General features: G+C 34.5%; 1 protein-coding gene across 1 annotated transcript in view; it reads right to left on the reverse strand.

The window, feature by feature from the left end:
• LOC134754174 (period circadian protein) overlaps positions 1-19,896 on the reverse strand; it is a 56,229-nt gene that overhangs the window by 32,779 nt on the left and 3,554 nt on the right. The window contains exons 2-7 of the mRNA XM_063690304.1: positions 18,842-18,949; positions 9,478-9,561; positions 8,977-9,140; positions 2,719-2,801; positions 2,326-2,388; positions 1,768-1,899 (exon numbers count right to left, since the gene is read on the reverse strand). Coding sequence (XP_063546374.1) covers positions 1,768-1,899; positions 2,326-2,388; positions 2,719-2,801; positions 8,977-9,140; positions 9,478-9,561; positions 18,842-18,930 — 615 coding nt within the window. The 5' untranslated portion in view covers positions 18,931-18,949. The remainder of the gene's footprint in view (positions 1-1,767; positions 1,900-2,325; positions 2,389-2,718; positions 2,802-8,976; positions 9,141-9,477; positions 9,562-18,841; positions 18,950-19,896) is intronic.

The raw sequence follows: 19,896 nt of genomic DNA on the forward strand, positions 1-19,896 counted from the left end.
GGACAGCATCCGCTCGGTGTACCCTTTACATTTCATTAGTGTCAAAAGGGCCTCTACGTGTTGGCTTCGGCTCCGCGCACGCCTCCCAAAGGTCCGGAACACCATTGTTCCTTCAGTGTACTAAGTTTCTAATAATTAACATATACATTTAAGTTTAACAGAATGATAGATATATTATACATTAACATTCATAGCTAATGGGTAAAACACTAATTTTGTTTATGGCCCTACTACGTAGTAATGTTACCATTAGGCATTTTTAAGTCTACCACCTTTGCTTTTTGGTCAGCGCCATAATGAATCTTGATGATTCTGCCTACTGGCCACTGCAACGGACTGCATCTAGTGTATCTAAGAAGCACTAAATTATCTAGTCTAGTACAACGTTAGGTTGTACATTGTTCCATTTAGGCCGATTGTTCAATATTGTTTGTGCCAAGCCTTCCAGAAGTTTTGATGTATTTGTGCGCAACGGCGCCACAAACGTAACCTATTTTGAGGTATAGATGTTATGTCAGGCTCAGGAATGGCATTTATTGGTCTTTGAATTAAGAAGTGACCCGGGGTTAGGTATGTAAAGTCAGTGGGATCTCTAGACATTTGTGTTATGGATCTTGAGCTAAGAATCCCTTCTGTGGTCACTATGATACTATTAAATTTTTCATAAGTAAATAAACTGTTACCTATGACCCGTTTAAAATGTTTTTTGAGCTTTTCACGGCTGCCTCCCAAAGGCCTCCAAATGTAGGTGAATAGCTAGGAATATATTTAAAGTCTATATTTTTGGATACTGCATAATTTATGGCAGAATCTTGATGTTCTTTAGAGCTTAAATTTGAAAGCTCTTTAAGAGAATTGTCAGCTCCAATAAACGTTTTAGCGTTGTCACAAAAGATTTTGGATGGATAACCACGCCTGGCATACAAATTATACTTACTTCGTTTTAAAGAACATATTAACTACATACGTACTTAAATCAAACAAATGTTGGCGATATCCTAAGTATTCTTGAAAAAGGTAACTTAAAAAGAAAAAAAAAAAACGATAAACAGGTTGCACCAAAACTATAAGTTATATCGCTATAGTGTGTATAAAAGACTAATAGTAAACTTAAGGATCACTTCGTACCTACCTATACAAACTGAGAAAAAACACGTTTTGGGCCCTTCAAGGGGTGCGGAGGAGTGACTCAGAGGGGGGAGGGGTGGAGGGTCGATGAAAAATAATTTTAGCGAATTATCTTGCATTATTAGTGATTCGCTATGAAAGAATATATTCTTTCTAGAGATGCACCGGATATTCGGTTACTATCCGGTATCCGGCCTATCCGGCCCTTATTTTGATATCCGGCCGGATACCGGATAGTAACTTTGCTTGATTTCGGAGTAAACAAATTGGATTTAAGAAACAGTCATGATCATAATGGTAAACGTTTCTTGTTTTAAAACAATTTAAACATTCCACTCACTCGCACGTTGCACGCGACTCTTTTCGAACTTATAAATCAGTCCGCGCGAACGATCACTATGAAACAGGTCAAAACCTGCACAATGCGCACCTGAAAAACTGAAAACTAGGTATAGTTCCACCGGCCGAATATTCGGCAGCCGGATACCGAATAATCGACCGATGGTCAGGCCGAACATTCGATATCCGGTATCCGGCCAAACAACTATCCGTTGCATCTCTATTTTTTTCTGCTGGAAAGTTTATATTCTCTAGGGGTTTAATAATTGAATAGTTTTAATTTGAGTAGTAAACACTCACCAAAGGGTGGACAAAGTCTATAAAGGACCTCCCTATCCACATGTCCTTGGGAAAGCCGAGCGTTGCCGTCAGCGTTGACGACATGTACAGCACCACGCCGTCGTGCATCGATATGACGCACGAAAACCCCTCCTTTAGAAAAGACGTCGTAAGTATACGTTTCATAACTTAATTTGTAATTTTAGGCGCCGTCTATGGCATCTTACAGTCTGCAACACGCTTCTGACGTGCATCGCGGCATTGACTACGGTTTTTGAGTTAGACCAAGATAAGTCTGCAACGATTTTGATAGCACACGCAGTGCAAGTGTTAATTTTAAACGTCAAACTTCTATGAAATTATGACGTATATAAAACAGCACTTGCACTATGCGTATGCTGGAACACCTCTAGCAGGCTAAGCAGCATTAAAAAAAGTAATATTGCAATTTTTAAGCAATAACAAATTTATTGTAGGTTGTACAAAATTAAAGCAAAAAGATACCTGTGTTACCCAAAATCAACAACCTAATAAGTCAGTAATAACCTACCGTTAAATTTGAGATAGGTTGATACTCACAGAATAAACGGATTTACTCGTGGGGGTGTGCATGGAGGGCTGGGGCGTGGAGCAATTGTCTGGCTGAAAACTCAAATCACGTAAGTCACGCAATATAAATAATCATTATTTACCGTTTTTTATACAAAATCATATACACAGTCCAACATAACATTGTTATGTACCCTGCTCCTGCTTTGTGTACTTAGTATTTATGAAATGAACTAAGCACTTAGTTCGATACGATTGCACAATCGTATGCCCCCAACCCAACCCAACCCAATGCTAGCAGCGCTTTAATACTAATACTTTTATTAGTCATACAAAGAAAATGAGTATGTCGCGCTATTTATAATACTTATTAGAAGGTAAAAGAGTAAGTAGACATGAACACTGTATAAAAGAGAGCCTCACGTTTTCAGCAGTATCTTCCTTGATTGACTCCGTGCTCCTCTGAACTCCATTTTGTGCCTGCTCAATCTCTGGTGGCGGAGAAGCTATGTAACAAAAAAAGACAACCGGAAAGATAGCAGGAATAGATTTGTGAAAAAGCATATTATAAGAATCTGAAAAAAATACCCGCTAGTAACTATACACTCTAGTAAAGAACTTTACGAAGCTAAATTCTTGTATTTGTACAAGTTATAGCAAACGGTGAACATAAAAGAAGATACGTACCACCCCGCTCCAATTTACGGATACATACCTTCGTTATGCTGTGTCTAATACTGTTTAAGTTGGGATCGGATGAGTGAATAACTAATGGACCGTGTACATATAGTTATGCGTATATAAAGGAATCAAAGATTGAGTTAGGTTAGGTAGTGCAATTGATTTCAACTGAATAGGTAGGTTGTATGGAGATTTTATTCGTTAGCACAATACTCATTTTAATATTTAGGGATTGTCATAGGTATTATAGAAAATAATATTTTCTGAAGCTACGAATGTAAAACTAAGAACCACCACCACATGTACCTTTGACTAAATTTTAGAATATTTTATAAAAGACTAGAAGGTAAAATTTATGTATGTGTTTAGCGTAATTTTAAAAAAAGCAACTCCTTATTCAAATCATCCAAGTGTCTGAAATACGAAATGCATAATAATAATAAAGTTCCCGTAAAATTGCACTACCCATTCCCAGCATTGAAATAAGACGCAGAATAATGGTCATAAGGCATATTTACACTTCGTCTAATATATATTGCCATAATTATTACATACTCTAAAGCATATTATTTGTTATAACAAGTGATATCACATAATTATTTGTGTGGCATAATAGTTCCATGACATAAATTGGTTAGAATAGGTTGAAACTGCGAGTTCGCACATACGAATAACTACCTAGCAAAAAGGGGGTTAGGTTAGGTTAGAACTTTGACCCCCGTAGAATGAAATACCTAGGAAAAAAAAGTGGTTTTGGTTATGTTTGAACTCCGGCACCCACAGAATCGAAATCCGTGAAAAATTTGGTTAGGTTAGGTTAATCCTGAGACCTCCCTAAAATAAAATAGCTAGCAAAAGAAGTGGGATAGCATAAAACAAATAACTAGAAATTCAAAATTTTATTTTAGCATGCACAAAACATTAAATAAAAAAATATTAATAATGAACACATTTCTTAGTTTGTTCTGAGATAAAGATTGGCTGCAATTGCTCTTAAGAACTCTGCTTCGGTATATTCAGTTTTATTATTAAAATATTTTCAATCCTATAGTAGTAGGGCCTGCGTACTAGTTATACAAAGTATGTAAAATGTTATGTTTATTATTCTTAAATAAAATATGCTAATAATGGTTATACAATATATGTATTTATAATTGATAAAATTATATAAAAATATAATATAACAAATGTCATTATAAAACATGTCCATGTACTATTTAAAAATTATATTACAATAGGCATTATATCAATGATAGTTTAGATGAAATCGCAATATAACAAAGGACACATATAATAAAAATTACATTATAACATGTAATAAATTAGTAATATATCAAATGGCGTTATAACAAACGTATGTTATTATATATATTTATATTAAACATTACACACCCATATTTCATATTTTATTACTTACCTCTTCATCATTATAACACGATTATTTTTTAATATTGAAGATTGAAAAACCGTTCTTAATAAGTTGTCTAAATGGAACGGAATAGCTATGGAAGGTAGAGGTAGGAATAGCTGCCGAAACGCCTGTCAAAGAGGCGTTTTTTCTTAATGCAAGCTAAGTTTCCAAAGGCAACATTCGATATTGTTTTTATTCCTTACTTGTTGTTTTTCTTATTTTTTCGCAACTGTATTAAAAAACTTCGTTCGTTACACGTGCGGAAATGTCATGTCATACTTTCCGCACTAGCATCGAAATGTACTATTGTATGATCTACGGTAAAAAATACAATGAATTTGGTAATCGATTATTATAATTATGATGTGCGAGATTTAGTTATAGTAAAAAGTCATACGTACACCTACACGTAAACTGTTTAAGTTGCTCGTTTTAGGTACTCAATAAGTTTTTGGCACAAATTTCATTTTTGGTACACGCTTTTTTCGCAGACTGTATTTTTCTTTCCACAGGCAATTAATACTTATCGAGCCAATTCTAAAAACCCCAAACACTATTAGGTTGCGTTGTTTTATCACAGTTCCTATTACCAATTTCTAGTAGTAGTAGGTTTGTTATAACCTTGAAACCTGGTCGTGTTCAAAGTCCATTACGTGACCTTTCTCACAAGTGCAAACACGACTATGATACAATATTCCATCATGGAATGCCAGTGCCTATCTTCCGGCTTCATCATCAGACCTTGAAACCTAATCGTGGTCAAAATCCAAACACAGCTATGATACGATATTCCATCATGAAGTTCCAGTTCATATCTTCGTGCTCCATCATCAGATCAGTTCGACAGTACCATATTATTGTATTGTCATCAGAACTACATACAGCTGCCAATTTTCATGACGCTACGATCCTTGGAAGATGGTTAAATTAGTTACCTTAGATTCCATTACAGAGGTACAAGTCGATGAAGTTCCAGTTCATATCTTCGTGCTCCATCATCAGATCAGCTCGACAGTACCATATTATTGTATTGTCATCAGAACTACATACAGCTGCCAGTTTTCATGACGCTACGATCCTTGGAAGATGTACCTTAGATTCCATTACATAGTTAGTTACATACAGGTCGACCTAATAAAAGCGTGTTAAAAAAAACCGGCCAAGTGCGAGTCGGACTCGCACACCGATGGTTCCGTACATTACACAATTTAAACAATGTATTTTTTATGTGAAACGTGAGTGAAAGGTAAATTGCGGTTTACGATTTATGACGTGTTAAAAAAAATTACTTACTAGATCTCGTTCAAACCAATTTTCGGTGGAAGTTTGCATGGTAATGTACATCATTTATTTTTTTTAGTTTTATCATTGTCTTATTTTAGAAATTACAGGGGGGGGGACACACATTTTACCACTTTGGAAGTGTCTCTGGCGCAAACTATTCCGTTTAGAAAAAATATATATTAGAAACCTCAATATCATTTTTGAAGACCTATCCATAGATACCCCACACGTATGGGTTTGATAAAAAAAAATTTGAGTTTCAGTTCTAAGTATGGGGAGACCCCAAAATTGAGTTTTTTTTCTATTTTTTGTGAAAATCTTAATGCGGTTCACAGAATACATCTACTTACCAAGTTTTCAGAAAAAAATGGCTGACATACGGACGGACAGACAGACAGACATGACGAATCCATAAGGGTTCCGTTTTTTGCCATTTGGCTACGGAACCCTAAAAACATTCACAAATATACATAAAGATGATAATTGATAATTGCTATCACATTGTTTTTAATATTTCAGGAATCTCTAGACATTGCATAATATAAAGTTTTAGCAATCGACTCCTAAACGTTTTGTAGAAGCCATAAATATAATGTTACATAAGTGCGTCACGTGGCTTTTTGCACAAATTACCAACGATAAAGTTTCTACGCCTGTACGAACGGTGTACGTCACTTTCTATCCCGCGGTGTTAAAAAGTGTCAGTTTTTTCATCACGTAAAACCATTCATAATACGACTGCTTATATTTATTTGCAAATTTAAATTTCTATGAATTTTAGTATTTTGCTTTCATTCCCTAGGATTATGAAATTTATGAAAAATATCAGCATTTGAAGACCTATCCATAGATACCCCACACGTATGGGTTTGATGAAAAAAAATTGAGTTTCAGTTCCAAGTATGGGGAACCCCCAAAATTTATTGTTTTTTTTTTAGTAAAAATCTTAATGCGGTTCACAGAATATATCTACTTACCAAGTTTCAACTGCAAGTGTTCTTATAGTTTCAGAGAAAAGTGGCTGTGAGATACGGACGGACAGACAGACAGACATGACGAATCTACGGAACCCTAAAAAGGTTGTTGACCACTGACATTGGGGCAAATGCGTAACATAGACACAATTACCTCAACATTATTGACGCATTTTGCCAGGTTAAAAAAAACATCCTCCAAGAATTAGCCTCATGCATGAAGTTTATATTTGAACGAAATATGTTTTATTCGGATGTTTGTTACCGTTATATCATGTTACAAATGCATTTCCGTTTTTAAATTACCATTTAATTACTTGAAATTATAAATAAACAGTACAAAAATTTGCCCGCGAAAAGCTAGTGAGCGAAACGCTCGAAACGCCACGCACGTGACATCACGCGTTCGACAGATTAGTGTCATTAGTAGCAAACGTCAGTTGGGCCGCCCAACGTGTGACGTCATCACGCTCTGTCGAATTCGCGCCAAAAATTATGAGCGTTTCAACCGCTCAAAAATTTTCAACATTTTAAATATTTTTTTATAAAATAATGTTAAGGTTTACAAAAGTATTTTTATCATTTCCGGTGTTCCAACGATATAAATTATGAATCCAAAAATAAAAATAAATTCATGCATGGAGCTAATTTGACATGGATCTTTTTCCAAAACATAAGTATTAGGGGTCCCTTTGTTTGACATAATTATTAAGTCATTATTTTATTTATAATGTTATGATTGTCAATTGTGTTAATTGAAACACTATGTGGGGACGTTTGAAACACCTTTATATATTCAGCAAAATGAAAGATAATTTGTTATTTCTAATCCTTTTTAAATGACTATCACGGTATTCAATGAGATCAACTAAAGTTCGCAAAGAAATTACAAACATTTCACCATTTATCTGCGTCTGAAGATCTTGATCAAATAAAGGGATGCAAAAAAATCTAGACATCTAGACTTCTTTGAAAGAAGTCTTTTGAAGAAGTCTAGATGTCTTTTTTTCATTCCTTTCTTTCATCTAGATCTTCAGACGCAGATAAATGGTGAAATGTTTCTAAGGTCTTTGTTGTGATTACATATAGCATAATCAAACGTGTTTTTATGCAACAACAAGATATGATGATAAGGAATTTTAGTAGAAATACTTGTGTTTCATACAAAAGAAAAGTTTCAATTATAACAATGTTTCAATCGTGAGTATCACTTTATCACAAAGCATATAATATTTTGAAAAAAAAAATATCTTAATATCAATAATCAACTATTTGTGACTTGTGGAAAACTCGGGGACGTTTGAAACGTTTTAATCGTCTCCAAGTACGTTGTTTCAACCGTCCCCACTCCATCACATCCTTCATCCAAAACACCAAAAGAAGTAGTCAAAATACATAAGTAAAAAAATAAAACGAAAAAGTATGCGAGCACAGGGGCCCTATTCGAGATGCACAACTGTCAGTTTCGGCTTCAACATCAGTTCAACAGTGGAATGAATCATTTGTTCATCAACTGTGGAAAGTATCATTTGGTTGTACACCAAAACTCATTCATTGAAAAAATTATGCAACAAAAATCAACTTTGTTTTCTTACTACTATACGGTTTAAAATGGCTCTGAACTCTGCGTGGTTCGGTTTGGTTTCGTTGTCACCTAACTGTGGATTGCTAATGTCAAATTTACCTATTTGACAACACACGATTTCTTCCATTCAACTGAAGTTCAACACGAAACGTCACTTAACGCATGTCGAATACCGCGATATTTTAAACGGCTCCTCAATTACTGCGTTGCTCGCGCCCTGGAGCCTTATCGGTCCAGGATTTAAGAATGACTGACCGCATAGCCTGAGTATTGCGTCACATGCATAGGTATAGTAATTTTCAAGAAATTTGACTTGTTTCAATTGTCCCCGTCCTACCCTACGATATTACTTGCCAAATTTCATAGTTCTAGGTCAACGGGAAGTACCCTATACATTTTGATTCCCTTGAGAGTGTCGAAATATACGTTTTATGCGGCATAAACGTCCGTATCGTTCTTTGCATTAACTTAGAAGTTTGATTTTTTTCACAGCTTCAAGGGGCTGTAGATCTGAGTATGTGGTTTTAATTTCAACTCCACGCGTTCCCGAAATAAAAGGTCTTCACATACAGACAGACGGACGGACGCACGGACAACAAAGTGATCCTATGAGGGTTCCGTTTTTTCCTTTTGAGGTACAGAACCCTATCAATAACCAAAAGTCAGATCCATCACAACAATATTTTGTCCTTACCAGACAAGGGCAAGCTTAAACAGACTTTTCTACAACAACAAATGTCACTCACCATTTTCAAGTTCCTCCTCGACCTCTGTGACGGGGGCTGGGTTAGGAAGTCTGAATTCCACATCAGCTGGGATTTGGACAAGTTCTGTCTGACCCTGTTGCTTCTTTTTCTTTCCTTCTTTATCTTTTGTTCTTTTATCTGGTTGTTGACTGTTTAATGTTTTGCTGCAAAGTAAACGTTCGCTTTATTCCGACGACCGGTCTGGCCTAGTGGGTAGTGACCCTGCCTGTGAAGCCGATCCTGGGTTCGAATCCCGGTAAATGCATTTGACTCTTGACTGTGTCACTGATTGACTGACTGATTCCTGTTGACTGTTGTTAATAATTTTGCGCGTACCTCCCTTATTGCACAATGTAAGTACTATAAACATTTTTGCATTTCCGGTAGGTACCTATTATCCTCACCACACACCACTCGCTTCACAGACAATCAGAGCATCAGAAGACATATTATATCAAACTTCTCTGTAAGGTACCTGTAGGTATAAGAAGTCCGACTAACCTGCTGCCAGACGTGGATTGCTTCCCACCATATCCACTGCTGCCACTTGAATTGCTTCCAGAGCGTGCTGACTTGGAGCTGTGACTGTAAATCAATAATAATAAGCATTATTATTATCATATTCCGAAATTCCGTTTAAATAGAGTAAATAATATGTCATTTATGGGGAACATTGTGCGCTGTTATAATAAATTACCATCTAATTTAACGAAATTGTCAATGAATAAATTCAAGTCAATTATGAAACGACAGCTTTTACAAAAAGCTTTATTATATTGTTAAGGAATTCCTAGAAGGACGCATTTATGTTTAAGTAGAATATCTATATATATATATATATATATATATATATATATATATATATATATATATATGTGTGTATATAGTTATAAGTTGACATGTAATAGAGCTAGCTTAAGCCTATAGGTATTTACAGAATAAACATTTTGATTTCGATTTTGATAAATATGTCGTGTCAGTAAGATGTCGCAAAACCGGAACGCGAACGCGGAAAAATCGCTATAGCTTAGTAGAGCGGTAGAGATATAATGTTAGGTAGATACAGTCAGCATTAGAAGTATCTAGCTAAGCTGGGGGAGATGATCAAAACTTGCACACGCTTTATTCTCTTAACAATAAATTAGGGTTTTTCTTTATTTGTACCATTGTCGACACATTTATTTGACCATTCGTTAACTTTATCGCAACAACTTAAGGGTAACTTAAGGGGCCCACTGACTATCAGTCCGCCGGCCGATATCGGCGTGTCAGTTAAAACAAAAAATTGACAGTTACACAACAACTGACAGGCCGATATCGTCCGGCGGACTGATAGTCAGTGGGCCCCTTAACTCGTACCTACATAAGTTCGTTGCCATTAGTACCTCCTATAATTCGTGTAGGTAACATGTGTGACTAATACTTAATCCTGGGAAATTAGCTGTAGACCAGCGGTGGAACAAAAATGGGTTTTGATAATATTAAAGTTTTTTCTTTTTCGATATGTCATTGTTAGCATGTTAAATAAGACTTTCGTAAAAAGTTAGAAATTTTTAGGGTGAGCGTTCGGATATATTGAAATATTTTAATTTCTGCTAATAACTTTGTAAATATAGAATTAAAGTTACAAAAAACTTTAACATATTCAATACCACTTTAATTTATACACAATATTCGGTTTTTAGAAATCTGGAACATGTGCTTTCTGGTGAACTTAAAAACATGAATTATTTTGTAAATAAATAATTAGAGTAGCTGATATTGCAAAATTACGATATTATGGATCAGCTTATTATACTTGTAAAAAATTAGAAATGTAGACAATGTGCTTCTCTAGATATTGATTTCTGGTTAAGCAGTATAGCCAATATTGAATTAAAGTTTGTAGAGTTAATATTAAACGGTCATGACAATGATCTTAGTTCCCACACAAAAGATTAGAAATATAAAATTTGTGCGTCACTAAATACTGATACGTATGCATTCCGTGCTTATATTCACGTTACATTTCAAACGCGCGGCATGGTTGCGCGCGCCGCGCTGTGCGCCGCCGAGGCAGCGATCAAACGGTATTGATATATAGGTAGATCAACGGTATATAGATCAACGGGCTAGCGGGTAACCTAACCTTGCTAGACGCGTGCAAAATAATATTTCACAAAATTCAAAAAAATGTTCTAAAAGCAATCTGTATTTTTAACAGGTTAAAATTAAGTATCTAAATAGTCATAAAAATAATAAACCAGAACATTTGGTCGTGTCGTGTCTTTAACCTTGCCAGGCGATCTAAAAAGTATGGCACTTACTTGCACGCAAAATTAAGTTTGTTTACTATACAAATTGTATGCATTACAAAGTTATCTTTGCACACAAAATTAAGTTTCTCTACTATACAAAGCGTATGCATCGCAGTTATTTTTGCACGCAAAATTATGTTTGTCTACTAAACAAAGTGTATGCATTACAAAGTTATTTTTGTAGTAAATTAAAGACCACTAGGTAGGATGTACAGTCAGCAATACTATTCGCTTAGCACCTTTGCATACAAACCTATACAGGGGTGGTATCTTTTCTCTGCAGCTAACTGTACAATGTTATTGTAACTATGAGGATGGTGTATATTTATGATGTATGAGGACATTTCTATTAAGTTATGTTAGATTTTGAAATTTTTATATTGAGTATATCTACTTATATAAAAATTTGAATTTTGGTTATGGAATTTTATATTATATAACATACAAAAAAAAACAACAATAAACAAAAAAAAATATATAGGGCTGTATCTCCTAAACCGTCCGTCGCAGCGCAAAAATAAAAAAAAATCGTTCCCCTCTCAATATACAAAAAACACAATAAATAAATAAATAAATATTATAGGACATTCTTACACAGATTGACAGTCCCACAGTAAGCTCAAGAAGGCTTGTGTTATGGGTACTCAGACAACGATATATATAATATACAAATACATAGAAAACACCCATGAATCAGGAACAAATATCTGTGTTCATCACACAAATAAATGCCCTTACCGGAATTCGAACCCAGGACCATCGGGTTCACAGGCAGGGTCACCCACTAGGCCAGACTCGTCGGTCGTACAATGAAACACAAAAAGAAAAAAAAACTTTACACGGCTGTATCTCCTAAACCGCGCGTCGTAGCACAAAAACAATCATCAAATTTTCGATCCACTTTAAGAAACCCTCAATTAATATAAAAAAAAAAAAAACAAAAAAAAAAACGAAAAAATCTTTATAAGGCTGTATCTCCTGAACCGTGCGTCGTAGCGCAAAATAATAAAATTTTCGTTCAACTGCAGTGGACCCTTAATTAACATTAAAAAAAAAGAAAAAAGGAAAAAAAATCTTTAGAGGGCTGTATCTCCTAAACCGTGCGTTGTAGAGCAAAAATAATCTAGTTTTCGTTCCCCTTTGAGAAACCTCTAAATAACATACAAAAAACACAATGAAAAACAAAGATAAAATCTTTATAGGGTTGAATCTCCTAAATCGTGCGACGGAGCGAAAAAATAATCAAATTTTCGTTCCACTTTAAGAAACCCTTAATTAATATAGGTATTAAAAAACACAAAAAATCCGTATAAGGCTTAATCTCCAAAACCGTGCGCCGTAGCGCAAAATAATAACATTTTCGTCCGCCTGCAGTGGACCCTTAATAAACATTAAAAAAAAACAAAGAAAAAAAAAACAGAAAAATATTTACAGGGCTGTATCTCCTAAACCGTTCGTTATAGCGCAAAAATAATCAAATTTTCGTTCCCCTATCAGAAGCCCCTAAGTAACATACAAAAAACACAATGAAAACAAAAGAAAAAAACAAAGAAAACAATCTTCTTATAGGGCTGTATCTCCTAAACCGTGCGTCGGAGCGCAAAAAAAGTAAAATGTTCGTTCCCCTCTAACAAAGATAGATATAACTCCGTAATAGATGGATACAGTCTAAGGAAAAAACGTGCCTCGAAAATCACGAAAATTTGATTCTCGATCAGATGGCACCACTAGTTTTGGCTTACTCTCGTATAGAGGGCGTTGATGGTTTCGTTTGTTATTATAATTTTAACACATATCAGTGAAAGAACATGGATCAAAATTATATAAAAATAATTAATGCAAATAAAAAAATCATTTATCCATATTTAAATACATTTTAACGTATTTTTATAAATCTTCATTTTTAGTTTTAAAGTATGTCGATAGATGGCAGTGAATTTAAAGCGGTTACAAAATTTACTATGACAGTACCACTCTATCTTATTATATCCTCTTTGCCTCTAAGAAACCCTTTTTTAATATGAGAAAAAACAAAAAAAAACGAAAAAAATATTTACACGGCTGTAACTCCTAAACCGTGCGTCGTAGCGCAAAAATAATCAAAATTTCATTCCACTTTAAGAAACCCTTAATTTATATTTAAAAAAAAATCTTTATAAGGCTGTATCTCCTAAACCGTGCATCGTAGCGCAAAATAATAAAATTTTCGTTCCATTGCAGTGGACCCTTAGTTAACATAAAAAAAAAAAACAAAAAAAAAACAGAAAAATATCTTTACAGGGCTGTCTCTCCTAAACCGTGCGTTGAAGCGCAAAAATAATCTAATTTTCGTTCTCGTTTGAGAAACCCGTAAGTAACATTCAAAAAATACAATGAAAAACAAAAAAGAAAACAAAAAATTTAAACATCTTTATAGGGTTGTATCTTTTAAATATTAATAAGGGTTTCTTAAAATGGAACGAAAATTTAATTATTTTTGCTCTTCGCTCCGACGCACGGTTTAGGAGATACAACCCTATAAACATTTTTTTCTTTGTTTGTTTTCTTTTTAGTTTTTCATTGTGTGTTTTGTATGTTACTTAGGGGCTTTTCTAAGGGGAACGAAAATTAGATTATTTTTGCGCTACAACGCACGGTTTAGGAGATACAACCCTATAAAGATTTTTTATTTTTTTGTTTTCTTTGTTGTTCGATTATGTTTTTTGAATGTTACTTACGGGTTTCTCAAAGGGGAACGAAAATTAGATTAGTTTTGCGCTACAACGCACGGTTTACGAGATACAGCCCTGTAATAGGACATTTAGATGCTAGTGCGGAAAGTATGTCATTATTAGACATTTCCGCACGTGTATCGAACGACGTTTTTCAATACAGTTGCGAAAAAATAAGAAAACAAGTAAGGAATTCGAAACTTTTATATTATTAATTCTGTGACATCATTGACATTGACATTATGAAGAGGTGTTTTTTTAGCTGGGTGTTATTATTATTGAACCCACTTCAATGAAAGATTTTTTTTAAATGCATGTTCTATAAGACAATTGTACATATAAAACATTGTACTATTATTACCCAAATATCGTTAATTACGATTATTTGTGTATCGTACATTTATAAAAACAATATCGAATGTTGCCTTTGGAAATTTAAAGCAGAAATAAAAAACGCCTCTCCTTTGACAGGCGTTCCGTTCTATTCAGACAACTTATTAAGAACGGTTTTTCAATATTCAATATATAAAAAAAAGACGTGTTATAATGATGGAGGTAAGTAATAAAATATGAAATATGTATATTTTTCGTATTCTTACTTTAACAGTAGGTTTTTATGTTGATTACTGAGTATTGAGTATTGAAATAATCGTTAATAACGATATTTAGGTAATAATAGTACAATGTTTTATATTTGTAAAACAATACAATGTGTATAATGTTGTATGAAGTGGGTTCAATAATAATAACAAAATCCATTCTAGTCGAATAAAAGCTATAAAAATACCTCTTCATAATGTCAATGTCAATAATTAGAGTTTTGAATGATTCACGGTGGTTTTGAAATATCGGGAGCTCACAAATAATACAAAAGGTAATCACGGTCTATATCCCGGTCAATATAAGTCTAATGTCAATAATGTCACAGAATTAATAATATAAAAGTTTCCAATTCCTTACTTGTTGTTTTTCTTATTTTTTCGCAACGGTATTAAAAAACGTCGTTCGATACACGTGCGGAAATGTCATTCTTCGAAAGTATGTAAAGTATGACATACTTTCCGCACTAGCATCGAAATGTACTGTTTTTTTTTTCTTCTTTTTTTTAATGTTAACTAAGGGTCCACTGCAATGGAACGAAAATTTTATTATTTTGCGCTACGATGCACGGTGTAGGAGATACAGCCTTATAAAGATTTTCTGTGTTTTTTTTAAATATATTACTTAAGGGTTTCTTAGTGGAACGAAAATTTGATTATTTTTGCGCTCCGTCGCACGGTTTAGGAGATACAATCTATAAAGATTTTTTCCTTGTTTTTCTTTTCAGTTTTTCATTGTGTTTTCTGTATGTTACTTAGGGGTTTCTCAAAGGGGAACGAAAATTAGATTATTTTTGCGCTACAACGCACGGTTTAGGAGATACAGCCCTCTAAAAAAAAATTGTTTTTTTTTTCTTTTCTTTTTAAATGTTAATTAAGTTGAACGAAAATTTTATTATTTTACTATACGACCCACGGTTCAGAGATACAGCCTTATAAAGATTTTTTTGGTATTTTTGTTTGTTTTTTTTTTAATATTACGACGCTCGGCTTAGGAGATACAGCCGTGTAGAGTTTTTTTTCTTATTGTGTTTCATTGTGTTTTTTGTATAAAAAGTGTTTTTAAAGGGGAACGAAAATTTTATTATTTTTGCGCTACGACGGACGGGTTAGGAGATACAGCCCTATATTTCTTTTTTTGTATATTTATATAATATAAAATTCAATAACCAAACTTCAACTTTATATATAAGTAGATATATTTAATATAAAATTTTCAAAATCTAACATAATTTAATAATAGCGTCGTAGCGTAAAATAATAAAATTTTCGTTCAACTTAATTAACATTTAAAAAGAAAAGAAAAAGAAATTTTTTTAGAGGGCTGTATCTCCTAAACCGTGCGACGGAGCGCAAAAATAATCAAATTTTCGTTCCACTAAGAACCCTTAATTAATATATTAAAAAAAAACCACAAAAAACCTTTATAATTCTGTATCTCCTAAACCGTGTGCCGTAGCGCAAAATAATAAACATTTTCGTTCGCCTGCAGTGGACCCTTAATAAACATGAAAAAAAAACAAAGAAAAAAAAAACAAAGAAAAAAAAAACAGAAAAAAATATTTACAGGGCTGTATCTCCTAAACCGTGCGTTGTAGCGCAAAAATAATCAAATTTTCGCTCCCTTAACAGAAGCCCTTAAGTAACATACAAAAAACACAATAAATAACATACATCATAAATATACACCATCGTCATAGTTACAATCACATTGTACAGTCAGCTGCAGAGAAAAGATACCACCCCTGTAAAGAAGTTTGTATGCAACGGTGCTAAGCGAATAGTATTGCTGACTGTACATCCTACCTAGTAGTCTTTAATTTACTGTACTACAAAAATAACTTTGTAATGCATACAATTACTATAGTAGACAAACTTAATTTTACGTACGAGTAAGTGCCATACGTTACTTTTTAGATCTTCTGGCAAGGTCAAAGACCCGACCAAATGTTCAGGCTTATTTTTTTGTGACTATTTAGATACTTAACTTCAACCTGTAAAAATTACAGATTGCCTCACGAACTTTTTTGGAGCCCTAAAAAATCTTAAAAAATATAAGGGTTGATTTAGCCCCGCTACCCTGCAGCCAGACCTCCAGTGCTGAGTTAGGGTATGATAGGAGAAGTATCAGGCAAATTTTCAGCTTGCCTCAAGGACCTACTCCAAAATGTCTACCAGCTCTCGGACCACTAAGTAACTACAAATAATCAGTCCACATAACAAACATTTTGTACTCATTTTGAAGTCATAATTACATTAATTTCACGTAATATCGGCATCTAATTTATGTGCACGGTAAACAAACTAATGAATGACAAGAAAACTCAAGCAGCGCTTACGAAGCTGAGCGGGGGGTGGGGCGACCGGGCGAGGTACCTATAGGTATAGATAGATACGAATGCTACGATAGGCTCCCGCGTGCCGCGCTGGCACCTTGACGGACCAGCGCGGCGTATGTATGAATTTCGCGCCTTTTTAAATAGATTTGGCTATAACAATGGAAGCTACACACAGAAATTTCTTACTTTTCATAATATGGTTGCATATATTATTTTATAGTATGAAACTTATCTTTATAGACTTTAATTCAATATTGGACCTTACAGGACAGAAAATGCATATTAAAATTTAAGCAGCAATCCTATTTTTCTAATTTTTCGGCTTTGTCTATTAACTTAAGAATTTAGAGATATTATTGTGGATTTTTAAAACTTTAATTCAATATCGACAAAATAATAAGCTAATTTTAGTTTGACAAAGAAGCACGTTAAATTTTTTTCTAAAAATGTAACAGTTTAAAGAGTCATACATAATTTAAACGATGAAGCTTAAACTTTGCACTTTAATTCAATATTCAAAAAGCATCAATCAAAATATATAAATACCTAATTTATACCTAACGCTCGTTCTAACTTTTCGTCTTAAATTACAAATATGCTTAAAAACATGTCCCCTGCCATATAAGCATCACTTTTCCTTCTTTAGAATTATCATAACTTTAAGGTCAAAAATATGGTCCCACTATCGGTCTACTGTTCAAATAGTGACTTTTGATGTTGAAAATTGCGCAAGCGTCATATAGAAGTTATACAATACACATCGGGGCAAGTGGTAAAAATTTACCAGAGACAAAGAGAACCTGCTCAAGCTGATAACAAAATTTAAAATATATTATGATGCGCCTTAAAAGCTTGGAATTCTTGACGGGTGTAACTAGAGAAAATAATATTTCGCTCTGCTACCAGGCATTGAAACTAAATAAAAAATTACCACGGCAGATGTAATGTACAGTCAACATCAAATAGATAGTGACAGCCAAAGTACCGTAGGAATAATGATATGTTGCGATATATTTGGTCACACTGAATGTCATTATCTATTTGAAGTTAATTGTAAATAATCGTATCTAGAGAAAGAATACATTTCATATGTTTCTACATTTAGACACTACTTTTCGTGCGCGTAAGTAATACAATATCTACCCCCCAAGGACTAGTGTTGAATTTCAAAAAATCCTATCGTATGGAGTAACTTTTGGAGAACATGTTACAAATAACAACGTTAAGGCTTTGCGTTGTATGTCCGTCCATATAATTATGTAACGGAACTATTTTACAAAAATATATAAGGCTTACTATATTTAGTAAAGGATCAACAACGTGAGGTGTCATTCGCGTAAGCAAAACGTGCAAAGCCATGCGAGCTCTTGGACTGGGTTCTATTGAATGCCACCAGCAGATGCCGATGTCGGAGCGTCTTGTGACGTCACAAATGGATCGTATTTAGATTAGAGCTGCTCTCCCTGATGCGCATGCCTTAGGCGAACCGCAAACCACTTCAAGTGTTACTTTAATATCCAGTCCATGCATAGTGACATTGAAAAATAACACAATTATCTAGTTAAAACTAAAACTAAAATACATTTACTTAATTATCCTAGCTTCCGCCCGCAACTTCGGCGGCGTAAAACTCAAGGACCCTTATCAAGACAAAGACAGTGCGTATTTGGCAACCATATGCGGCCAGTATGCGGCACTTCAATTTCGATTATCATTTTTCATCTGTCAGCACAGATAAGGGTTATCCTTCCCACCCAATTTTCCATAAAATCCTTTCTCAAATGACGGATCTGTTTGGTATATTTAAATTGCACAATTAAATGTAGTAAACACACTCAATACTTACGCATGATTTGTCTATAAGTAGTGGCGGACGATTCACCACAACAAAGTCAAACATCGGAAAATAAATAGTTTACCTTCGTCTAGACTGGCTGTTGCTGCAGCTGTTAGAATAAGCTGAATCCGAAACCTTGGCATTGTTCTCAGAGTCATCGAGGTTGTCCATAGTAAGTTAGGTTGTGTACCTGCCGACAAAAAAATACAAACGTTAAATACATTCGGAAAGAACAACGGCAATTTAGCGGGGTGACTGAATAGATAGATACCACCAAAACAGCGGTATTGGTACAGATCTGGCGAGTATTGATTGCCAGCGGAAAGTATATATTTTGCTTAATTACTATGTATACTGGTAATACATAGTAATATGTATATAGGTATGTATTACAAGTATTTTCTGGTGCCCTAATCTGGGTTGGTCTCTAAGAAGCTTTTGATCCTAGAAATAAATAGAATCCTGGATATAAATAGAATCGTGTCTGTACATCAACCTTTTTTAAAATCAAAACTGTCGATTTTGTACGCTGTAGGTTTTTTTTTCCAAAATGCCAATCGTCGTTAATTAAAAGATTAAGGAAGGTGTCCTGAGAACATTTTCGCGTAGCAGCACGGGACCTGGTGGTATCTGCACCTGTGCCCCATTTAAAAATACAGCGTGAAGCTAAGTAAAAGCAGGTTAAAATAAAACAAAGCAACGCATGACATAACAGCACGACTTCATGACGCAGGGCCGGGCACGGGCGTTCAAGACCCTCTCGAGTTAGTCACGTTGTCCTGACACGTCGCACGCGACCTGCGACCTTGGCGAGTGGCGAGGATTCTCGCGCGCACGTAACAGCGAATAATGGCTGATTGGCTACTATACTACCCCATGTATGCTAAAGTGTTTTTCACCACACCAGCTGGTAAAGTTTCTCTTGATTGTTCAAAACGAATGCGAAAGTTGCATTTTATCCACATGTGTGGCAAAGGAATCTGGTGCAAATTGTGTGTTGTTTCCATTAGTTGGCTGGTAAAATTGACTTTTAAATGTTGATATTGATTGATATATACATTCATTTCGATTTGATTGGTTTGATTTTGTTTGATAACTGTGTTAGTATTTTTCTCGCGTTGGTGTGGTGCTGTGATG

This window comes from Cydia strobilella, chromosome Z (genome assembly GCF_947568885.1).
Source record: "Cydia strobilella chromosome Z, ilCydStro3.1, whole genome shotgun sequence".
Taxonomy (NCBI): Eukaryota; Metazoa; Arthropoda; class Insecta; order Lepidoptera; family Tortricidae; genus Cydia; species Cydia strobilella.